Source organism: Meriones unguiculatus, chromosome 14 (genome assembly GCF_030254825.1).
Source record: "Meriones unguiculatus strain TT.TT164.6M chromosome 14, Bangor_MerUng_6.1, whole genome shotgun sequence".
Classification (NCBI taxonomy): domain Eukaryota; kingdom Metazoa; phylum Chordata; class Mammalia; order Rodentia; family Muridae; genus Meriones; species Meriones unguiculatus.
In genome coordinates this window covers 87,090,455-87,101,114 of record NC_083361.1, presented here as the reverse complement: position 1 = coordinate 87,101,114, position 10,660 = coordinate 87,090,455, and the positions used below count along the sequence as shown (strand labels likewise).

The 10,660-nt window shown below is 48.8% G+C and overlaps 2 protein-coding genes across 14 annotated transcripts in view; one reads left to right on the top strand and one right to left on the bottom strand.

The window, feature by feature from the left end:
* Positions 1-4,101, top strand: part of LOC110557540 (uncharacterized) — a 36,273-nt gene extending 32,172 nt beyond the window's left edge. Inside the window, 3 exon segments of the mRNA XM_060367750.1 lie at positions 2,482-2,532; positions 2,534-2,678; positions 3,153-4,101. Coding sequence (XP_060223733.1) covers positions 2,482-2,532; positions 2,534-2,678; positions 3,153-3,473 — 517 coding nt within the window. The 3' untranslated portion in view covers positions 3,474-4,101.
* Positions 4,102-4,234: 133 nt separating this feature from the next.
* Anapc15 (anaphase promoting complex subunit 15) lies at positions 4,235-7,437 on the bottom strand. 13 transcript variants are annotated; one of them, XM_060367745.1, is made up of 7 exons: positions 7,311-7,404; positions 6,436-6,592; positions 5,980-6,064; positions 5,728-5,852; positions 5,141-5,200; positions 4,723-4,860; positions 4,235-4,566 (listed from the first exon to the last, which is right to left on the bottom strand). In XM_060367745.1, the coding sequence occupies exons 4-7, from the start codon at positions 5,845-5,847 to the stop codon at positions 4,519-4,521; spliced, it is 366 nt and encodes a 121-aa protein (XP_060223728.1). In that variant the 5' UTR covers positions 5,848-5,852; positions 5,980-6,064; positions 6,436-6,592; positions 7,311-7,404; the 3' UTR covers positions 4,235-4,518. The 13 variants fall into 13 exon arrangements, with proteins under 13 accessions (XP_060223728.1, XP_060223727.1, XP_060223731.1 ...); XM_060367744.1 differs by having other exon boundaries at positions 5,728-5,857; positions 6,010-6,064; XM_060367748.1 differs by having other exon boundaries at positions 6,483-6,592.
* Positions 7,438-10,660: the final 3,223 nt, after the last annotated feature.

The following is a 10,660-nucleotide window of genomic DNA, read 5'->3' as shown; positions in this document are numbered from 1 at the left end:
CCTACCACCCAAGGATCCTGCAAAAACAGCACACCAAGGCTTTGGGGGGTGAGGCAGGGTCAGAAAAAAAAACAGCTCTCCCTATAGGTGTCCTGGAGAAGGCTGAGTGGCGAGGAAGCGTGGGGGTGCGTGTACATGTTTGCACTTACAGAGAGAATGTTTAAAAGATTATTGTACATACGATGTTCATCTGCATGTGCCCTGCGCACCAGAAGAGGATTCGAGATCACACTGTAGATGGTTGGGAGCCCCTGTGTGGTTGCTGGGAATTGAACTCAGAGCCTCTGGAATAGCAGCCAGTGCTCTTAACCACTGAGCCATCTCTCCAGCCCACAAAGAGAATTCTTAGTGAAGGGGATGACTACAAATACATAAATACAGGACTAGAGAAAATACATAGAACTGAAGAGCACTCACACCTCCAGGGAAGAGCAGACAGGAAAGGGAAAGTCCCTGGATAGAAAAAAAAAAAAAAAAAAGAAGAGAGACATCCCAGTGTGACATGGCATAGAGGGTGGATTGGTCTTTGAGACAGGGTCTCAACTGTAGTCCAGGTTGGCTTCAAACTTGGGATTCTTCTCTTGGCCTTCTTCACGATGTGATTCCAAGTGTGCACCAAAATGCCATGGACAGTGCTATTTTTTAAAGATTTTTATTTACTTCTATATATGTGTGGGTGCTTTGCCTGAATGTATTTCTGTGCACCACATGCATGCAGTGCCTGCGGAGACCGGAACATGGCATTGGACCCTTCAGATTAGAGTTACGGACAGTTGTGAGCCACCAGATGTGGGTGCTAAGAATCAAGCCCAGGACCTTGGGGAGAGCAGCAAGTGCTCTTAACCACGGAGCCAGCTCTCAGATGTTGTTTGGTTGGGCTTTTTGCTGTTAAGATTTTATGAGTGTTTTGCTTATATTCGTGTTCATCCCTTGTGTGAGCCTCTGGAGGTCATTAGAGGGGGCTGCGTCTTCTGAAGCTGGGCTGACAGATGGTTGTGAACTACCATATGAGTGCTGGGAACAGAACCTAGGTGCTCTGCAAGAGCAACAAGTGCTCATAACCACTGAGCAGTCTCTGCAGACTCAGAGTGTCTTCCTTACCTTTTACTTAGGCATAGCACAGTGAGCGTGTGAAGAGGGTTGACAACAGAGCTTTTCTCTTTAGCTACGCTGTCATGGGTCAGAGGAGTCCAGTCAGATGGAGTATGGTGGGAGGAAGACTCCCCGGGAAACTAATGAAAAAGGTCCTGAAGAGTTGTTAGGAAAGTCAAAGTGAGTGAGACAGCAAACAATGTAGTAACGGATCTGCAGCCAGGGCCACAAAGAGGCGTAGTTTGTGGCTGAGCGCTAAACACTGGCAGCATGAGGCTGGAATTCAAATCTGCTCCAATCCCAGTTCTGCTGCGTCCCTGCAAAAGACAGCCTCTCAGCCGCAACTGCGAGCGATAAAGCCTGCACAGACAACAGGCCAGGGGTACGTGCAGGCTCCCCCCAGTCTCCCTCTCTCCTAGGACCCCATGAGGGACGATGTCCCCTGCCATTGCCCTGGCGTTCCTGCCGCTGGTGGTGACGCTGCTGGTGAGGTACCGACATCACTTCCGACTGCTGGTGCGTATGGTCTTGCTGAGGGGTTTCCGGGACAGCCTGTCAGGGCTTCGCGTTGAGGAGCGGGCGTTCAGCTACGTGCTCACCCATGCCCTGCCTGGAGACCCCGGCCACATCCTCACCACTCTAGACCACTGGAGCAGCTGCTGCGAGTACCTGAGCCACATGGGCCCTGTAAAAGGTCAGTGTCCCTTTTCCTAGCCTCCTGTTTGAGAAGATCCCAAGACAGTGAAGAAAGATCTAGCATCACCCACTGCTTCACTGGGTAAATTAGGAAGCCTCCTGCTGTGTTTATGACTTTTCCCCCCTCTCATTTAGAAATGAGGAGTCTGGACCAAGTTATTCAATTATCCAGCAGACATTTATTGCCACTCTTTGTGCCAGGTGCTGAGGGAAGAGGTGGAGATCACAGAGGGTGAACCAGCCACAGATGCTGGCCTCGAAAAGAGCAGAACATGGGGAAATACCGTAACTAAGAATTTTGTAATGATCTCTTCTAGACTTTCTTCTCTGCCAAAGAGACTTCCACATTCAATTCAAGATAGCTGTTTACAGCACAAGTACTTCTAAGTATTAAGAGATGTATACCATTCCAAAATAAAAAAGGCAATCAGCAATAACAGAGTGCAGGGGTTCAAGTATGAAACTCAAAATGTCTCAGGAACCTGGAAGATAGGGTGGGTGGTTTTGCCTGGGCCCTCCTGCAGGAAGGAACATTTGAGCCGAAGGCTTGTTTTAAGTTGGCCAAGTAGATGGAGATAGGGTGGGAAAGGGCAAAGTCAGACTGTCAGCCTCCTCTGTAAATACAAGATGAAGGAAGCCTAGCGTGTTTCATTCTGCTTTGAGGTCTTCCATAACAGCTATCTTGCCCCATAGGTCAAATCGTGATGCGGCTGGTGGAAGAGAAGGCCCCTGCTTGTGTGCTGGAGCTGGGCACCTACTGCGGATACTCTACACTGTTTATTGCGCGTGCCTTACCCCCTGGGAGTCGCCTTCTCACTGTGGAGCGGGACCCACGTACAGCGGCAGTGGCTGAGAAACTCATCCGGCTCGCTGGCTTCCATGAGCAAATGGTCAGCCTCCCCATCTCCCCAAAGCTTATCTCTCCACAACTACCCCAGGGATTGTTCTGGCCAGGCCTCTTTTGCGAGGGACTCCCATTCAAGGAAGCAACTCCACGCAGGCAGCTGGCGTCCTGGAGGCCATGTAGTTCCCATCCTCCAGTCTCCAGTCATCTCCTGCTGGACCACAAAAGCAGCAGCTAAAAGAAAGCTCTTCATAGCCCAGCAACTCTGAGTCTAGCTCTCAGTATTCGCTTAGTTTGCGACCTCAGGTGAGGCACACATCCTTCTTCTCAGCTTCATCATAGGCACATAATGGAAATTACAATATTGATGTCGGCCACTGGGTTTCTGAGGCCAGAGGAAATGCGAGACACTTTGTGAGGGCCTAGGCCAGTAACTGGCGTGAAGTTAGCCGGAGCCTGGTGGGGTCTAGAGTGGAACAGCAGTCCTCACCCTCACCTCCAGCTACGGCTTTCCCCACAGGTGGAGCTCATTGCAGGCAGCTCGGAGGAGGTGATCCCACGCCTGAGCGCTCAGCACCAGCTGAACCGGGCAGATCTGGTGCTCCTGGCACACAGGCGGCGAGATTACTTAAGGGATCTGCAGCTGCTGGAGGCCCATGCTCTGCTCCCACACGGCGCCACTGTACTGGCTGACCACGTGCTCTTTCCTGGTGCACCCCGCTTCCTACAGTACACCAAGAGCTGCGGGCGCTATCGCTGCCGCCTCCACCACACCAGCCTCCCAGACTTCCCTGCCATCAAGGATGGCATAGCCCAACTCACTTATACTGGACCTGGCTGAGGGCCAGCGCCTGAATATTTACTACTACAACCCCAACCCCACTCAAGACCTCAGAATATCCCCTTTCCCTTTCTGTTCAGTACCCAACACCATGCTAGGCTCAAGCTGGGGAGGCGTTCTTCTCAAATTTGTCCCCTTCCAACCTCCATACTGATCTGAAGTGTCAAATTCTATCAGCCTTCTTGGTCCCAGAAGCTCTCCTCCTAGAAAATCAGGAACTGGAAGCAAGAGGCCTGTTTTTCAACTTACTTGTGCTACTGATTGCTCCCTCCAGGTGAGTCCTTCTGCTGTCTTAAGATCAGTCTACTCTCTTAACACTAAGACAGATGGCTAAAGGGGCTGGAGAGATAGCTCAACAGTTAAAAGCACTGACTGCTACTCCCTATCCAAAGGACCTGGGTTCAGTTCCCAGCACTCGAGTGGCACAGGCACACGTGATATACATACAGGCAGACAAAACACCTACGAGCATAAAATAAATTAAAACACAAAGAAGACATCTGGCTGGCAGAGCCCCAGAGCGCCCAACTGTGAGACTTAGCTTCTAGATAGGGTCAGAGGCAGCGGAGACAGTGAGACCTGGTAGGGGCATCTGGGTGCAAGCTAGGCCATGGGAATTATCAATCTCAGAAGCCTGGGCTCCATCCTGGCCCAAATGGTCGGTTAGCTTTGCTTGAGATCCCTTACATGACCCCTTCCCGATGTCCAGAAGATGCTGAACTCTCTGGGTCCCACCAACAAACAGGGAATAGACATTGGGGGAAGAGTCACTCCTGTGTCTTTATTAAGAAGGTTAGAAAGGAACCACACCTGGCAACCAAGGAATGAGGTACCAGCCAGGAAGGTAGGATGGGCTCAGGCTCTAGGGATTCAAGGGAAGACTGATGGCCTGGAAGGGCCCAAGGAGACCTTGTCCTGGCAGCAGCTGAGAAAGTGCCTAAGAGAAAGCCACAAGCTGGTTCTGCAGGCTGAGGGGCTGAGGCTGTGGATGCAAAATAGGTTGGGGTGGCCTGGAATCACCCTGAGGCCACCTTGGCTTGTCTACCTAGATCATCCACTGGTCCTGATCCTGTTCGTTGCCTTCCATGTCCACCTGAAGAGGAGGCTGGGTGTGGGTGGGGAGGGGCCTCGGCCAGCCTCAGCCCAGATCCTGCCCCTGGGTAGAGCCAGGGTTTCTGTATCCCTTGGCCATCAATTACATCAGGAGCAGGAGCCTAGGAACAAAGGCACTCCCCTACACCCCGCCTACCTCATTGACCTCTCCATCATCAGGTGACTCATTATAGTCATTCATCTCATCCATGTCCTGCATGTCCTCGTCATCTTCTGAATCCTCTTCACTGTCCTCATCATCTTCATCATCCTCTTCTTCCTCATCATCGTAGTGCTGGTGGGACAAAAGAGTCTGTAAGGCTCAGGGCTACCTGGACCAGGTCAAGAGCTGGCCTCCTCCTTCTCAACCCTACCCACCTGGAGGCTGGCAGGCTACTACATGACCTGAAGGAACTTAGTGCTAGGCCCAGTGCCTAGCCCCACAAGTTCCCACTTTTGCTGTCTACCCAGATTGAAATCCACAATTGCTTTGGGTCAGAAGCAAGGCCATTAAATTAAAGCAAAGCCTTGGTCTGCTGGGCTTCACACAGGCCCCACCCACAGAAGCCACTCACCTCTGAGGCAGGCTTGCCAATAGGTACCAAGTTGTTGTCTTTCTCTGCGATGCTTTGGAGCTGTGGGCAAAGGGGTACAGGGAAAAGCAGGGCCAAGGCCCAAGCATAGCAGGTCAGGGGCATGGGACTGCTCACTCTACCCCTTAAAAGACCCCAAATGTTGAAACAAAGCCCCTCCCCACCCCCCCACCCCACTTTCAGGAAAATTCAAACCCCTTTCTCCTGTCATCTGTTCCTTATAAAACGGATAGACATATGTAATGTCTTTTGGCCTCATTTTTTTCATATAATTCTGGTGAGGGTGAAATGAGACACTTAGCATCTTGTAGGTCCTTATTAAGAGTTAAAATGATTAAGTCCTGTGATTTATAGAAAACATAAGCTGCCAGGAGCTTGACATTTTTCTACTCTAGCCTGAGGTCCTAGGTCCCTCAGCCAGGTTAGGGCACCACAAAGTGAGAACCCAAGTACCCAGCTTGACTATTCCCAACTCAGAGAAAAATGCTTTTTTCTAAGCAGGTTTCCGGTATAAGGCAAGGTCATGATCCAGGTGGTACATCTTCATGCTCTGCTAGGTCCTCACTCACCCAGGCCTGATGCTGCTGCTCCTGCTGCTGCAGCTCTGTCTCCTCCACACAGGGTCGATCCAGATTAAACCACAGTGTCTCAGTCACACGAGGGAAGAGTGAAGGGAACAAGGTGGACATCGCTCCTAAGCTGAGGGAAAGGGTCAGGTGAATATGCTTTGTTTTGTTTTGGTGCAGTTGTAATTTGATTTAGGGTAGGTTGGAGAGGAAGGTAGCAGAGAAGCAGCCCTTCCCTCTCGAAATCAGACAGACCTGAGTTTGAGTCCTGGCTCCATCACTTACTAGCTGTTTGACTTTGGCCAATACACTTAACCTCTCTGGGCCTCAGTTTCCTCATCTGTAAGAATGGGGATAATTACAATTATATCATCCTCAAAATAATTCTGACAACAAAATAAAATAATGGATAAAGTTGTATGCTGCTCAAAGAGAGACGAGACTGGGAGCCAGTGATGGAATGTGGCATTGTATGTACAAAATTAGCGATAGCAGGATCTAGGTAAATTCTTTAAACACGCACACACCATAAACCTTATTTTTTGCTCTTTTAAGTCATGTCACAACCAACCAGTGCAAAAAAAGGTTCTGGACATGAACTATCTCTCTAACCAACCACAGTCAAACTGCACTACACACAACCAAAAATAAAATATTCTAGGAGGCAAGGATAGATAAGCAAATAAATGGAATTATGAATGATGAACTAACATGTAAGAGAACAAATGAAATCAACTTTGTGGACTGAAGCTGCTGACCAAGACGATCACCAAGAAGCTGAGTTAAAGTCCATCAGCTCACAAACCCAGTGACAGGCAGAGCTTGACTTTGGGCCGCACACTGTGTTGGAAGGGATCCTGGCCCAGCACTGTAGGAAGAGCGCAAGAAAAACAGAATCGGTGTCTCCTTTTTTCTTTTTTCCTTTTTTAAATGAGATAGGGTCTCAGAATGTAGCCCTGACCGGCGTGGAATTCACTATATAGACCAGGCTAGTCGCAAACTCACAGAGCTCCCCATGCCTCAGCCCCCGAATGCTGGGATTGAGGTGTGCGCCAGCCACCACACCCGATCTACTCTATCTTTGTTCTAACTGAATTTGACCGACACAGAACTAGCCGCTGCCGTTCCCCAGACAAAAGCTCCCCAGGACCGTGTGGCAGGCAAACAGAGACCACCCTAATCCCAAAAGTACTGACAGAGTCTGTGTCCTAAATCCTACCCACCACTGCCCATTCTTTGCTCATTATGATAATGACCATGAGTTTGACCAACAGGAAGAAAGCAGGGGCGGGTCTCCGTCAGGAGTTTGACCTTATAGGGATGCTAATCGCAAAATGCGCGCGGCATGGCTGAAGCCAATTAATTGAAAGAAATGCTGGGTGACAGGAAGTGAAACCAATGAAAGAAGGAACTTGTGTGATGGGTGGGGCTTAGGCTTAAGGAAGCTGCCGGTGAGCACGACGTCTTTAAGAGTGAAGGAGCGGAAAATGAGCTGCTGGGGAGGCAGGGCAAAGGAACGGGGTTTCTCTGGAAGCAAGGAGAAAGAACCAGCAAGGAAATGGCAACAGCCCCTTTTGCGCACTTACCGCGCCAAGAGCCGGCAGCCGGCGGCGACCCGGAAGCGCTTACCCCGGCCTGAGCGGAAGGACCCACCAGAATCCGGGACCCACTTAACGCATGCGTCCTCCTTCTCCTTTTGTTTCCCGCTTTAACCACCAAGCCGGAAGTGACGCTGACGTGCGTTAGTCACGTTCTCGCTGGGGAAGGGCTTTCATTTGCCCGGTCTTCCGGTTGGTCCCGTCTTGAGCCTCAGGCCTGCCGGAGTCTGCAGGCTGGCTGCTCTCCACTGTCTGTCTAGGCCCTTCCGCCTGCCACCAAGCCGTGTCTGCGTATTAATCTTTTCGGAACGGAATGATTTCAGAGATCTTGGCTTGTGTGGACATGGCGTGTGGCGCAGCGTTCCAGGAAACTTTGTTTGTACCCTTCTGTTGTCTCAGACTGTTTTTCCGTTTGAGTACACTCACTGTTTCCCCTTTGTGGGGTACCGTGAACCTGCTAGACCATCCTCTGTCACGGAGCTACGTCGTATTCCTAATATTTGCTTTTTCTTTTTTGAGACGGGCTCACTGTGTATTCCTGGCTGGCCTGAAACTCACTGTATGGATCAGGCTAGCCTCGAGTTCACAGAGCTCTTCCTGCCTTGCCCCGTGCCGGTATAAAAGCTGTGCACCACTGTGCTGGCTTTTGTTTATTTATTTAAAATTTTATCTTATGTATGTGAGTGTTTGGCCTGTATATGTATATTTGCACCAGTTCCTGCCTGGTGCCTATAGAGGCCAGAAGAAGTCGTTGGATCCCCAAAATCCAAGAGGATTAAAGATGGTTGTGAGCCACCATGTCAGTGCTGGGAATCGAACCTGGGACCTTTGGCAGGGCATATGCTCAGCCATCTCTCCACTCCCTTGGTTTTTGTTTTATTTGTATGCTGTTTTTCTCCGTGTGTATCCTTGGCTGTTCTGGAACTCCCTCTCTAGACTAAGCTGGTTGGAGCACAAGAGATAGGCCACCTGACTCTGCCTCCCAAGTGTTGGCATTAAAGGCGTGTGTCACCACACCTGGCTTTTTTAATTTTTATTTTTTTATGTATGTCTTGGTTAAAAAAGTGTTTTGTGTCTGAAGTCTGTTCTAGGTTCAGATACAAGCTGGGAATAAATCTATGATCATGGCTATTGCTCTCAAAGCCCTTATAACAGCCTTGAGGAACGAGTCACCCATAGACACATCATTCTATTTCTGGGAAACTCAGCTGCCCCACTAAGGTGTAGCCCAAATCCCCTTGGAAGGTCTTGGTGGCCTCTTCTGTTTCTTTACTGATGCTTCTGTGTCAGAGGCCATACAGCAAGTGTGGTTAGGGGAACCTGCACCTAGACACTTTCCCGGTGAAGTCAGGCAGAGAGCAAGGGCCCTGCCTTGAGCACCGAGCTCCAAATGGCTATCTGTGCCAGGCAAGAACAGCAACCTCAGCCAGCAGGGGACCTCCAACACTATGGAAATTGTCTTTGCTGAAATTGCAGGCTGGTTGCCATAACCATCTAGCATTCATGTGCTTTCTGAGGATGGGGTCTCCAGTCCTGGCTTTTTTCAAAACAAGCACTTCAACCCCAAAGGCATCTCCCCAGGCCTGTGAATCCTATGCCTACACTGTTTCTTTCTTTTTTTTTTTTAATTTATTTAATTCTATTTTATGTGCATTAGTGTGAAGGTATGAGATCCCTTGGAATCAGAGTTACAGACAGTTGTGAGCCGCCATGTGGGTGCTGGGAATTGAACCCAGGGCCTTTGGAAGAGCAGAGGCTGCTCTTAACACCTGAGCCGTCTCTCCAGCCCCTACACTGTTTCTTCTTTAACTGGCATGATAAACTGCCATGATAGTTTTCCTCCTGTCCTAGGCTAATATACAGAATGGATGGGAAAGAGCTGTTCAAGAGTAAGTTAGTATGTGGTTCCTGTCAAGTGCAGTTTTGTGGCCCAACAGTTCAGCTTGTTAAAAAGTTTTTAAACTTTAACGAGCTTTGCTTGTTAAAATCCCAACAGTTAGGAACCTGAGGCAAAGGATATAAAGTTCAAGGTTGGACTAGACTGGATAGCAAGTTCAAGGCAGGCCTGAAATGAGAATAAGATCCTGTCTCTCACAAAACCAAGAGTAAATGGTGAAAATAACAACCCGGCCTGGTGAGGTAGCTCAGTGGTAGGGGCACCGCATGCTTTCAGTCTCTAGGATCCAGGTGGTAGAAGGAGAGAAGGGACTCTCAAAGGTCGCCTTCTGTTCCGCACATGTGCATGTGGTAGTTGTGTGCTGTCTGCCACAATAAATAAATGTGAATCAGAAAAAAAAAGATTGACCAGGAGTGGCACAGGCTTTTAATCCCGGCACTCAGAGGGAAGAGGCAGGCAGGTCTCCATTAATGACGACAGCTTGGTCTACATAGTGAGTTCCAGGTCAGCCAGAGCTACATAAGGAGACACTGTCTCAAAATATCCATACGTGCAATAAAATTAAAAGACTGTCTCAAAAGTGAACAGAAAAGTAGATTTTCATTAAGGGGTAAAATTTACTACTTGGAAACATCCATCCTTTTTGTTCATCCCTTTAACAAATATTTGCTGAGGGCTGGGCATGGAGGCACATGCCTTTAGTCCCAGCATTTGGAAGGTAAAGCTAGGAGGATATCTGTGAATTACAGGACAGCCAAGGCTACATAAGGAGACCCTGCCTCAAAAACAAATAAATAAACCGGCAAAACCAGATACATGTGTGTCACCATTCTGAGTCGTGAATATACACCGATGAACAAAAGACACCGTCCTCCTTTTACTGTAGTTTCCGTTCTAGTAAGAGATAAACAATGAAGAAGACACAACAAAAATGACAGTTGTAAGATTACAGTAAATACTGAGAATAAAACATATTTAGTGGGATTTAGTTCGGTGGTATAGCCATTGCCTGGTTTTATCCTCAGCTCCAGAAAAAAATTACAGGAAATATATTTTAGATAGGGGGAACAACAAAAAAATCACTGGGATAGCAACTTTTGAGAGTTGAGGAATGGGGAGGGAGAGAGGAAGCTAGGTGGGTAGACAGACAGATAGATGTGGGTCGGTGGCAGACAGAGAAATAGGTAGGTAGGTAACAAACATGCCAAAGGCCTAGAAAAGCTGCAGCTCAGTGTCCTGTGTAAATAGGACACAGAGGAAGACAGAGAGGCAGCAGGAGCTGCTAAATGCCACCTTGCAGGTAGGTCAAGCATGGACTCGGGCTTTTATGTTGTATTGGGAGCAAATGTTTGCATAGTATCAATTTCTTTCCCTTGGCCTAAGAACTGATTGTTCCTTTGGTTCGTATGTTCATGTCACTAGTTCATATGATGAATGCTAT

Coding starts and splice junctions, on each gene's coding strand:
- Anapc15 (XM_021651983.2), bottom strand. CDS start 6,002: ATGGAGCCAGGACTCAAACTCAG. Junction 5,201..5,727: donor AGCAGCAGCATCAGGCCTGG/GTGAGTGAGGAC, acceptor CTTTGCCCACAG/CTCCAAAGCATCGCAGAGAA. Junction 4,567..4,722: donor ATGATGGAGAGGTCAATGAG/GTAGGCGGGGTG, acceptor CCTCCTCTTCAG/GTGGACATGGAAGGCAACGA.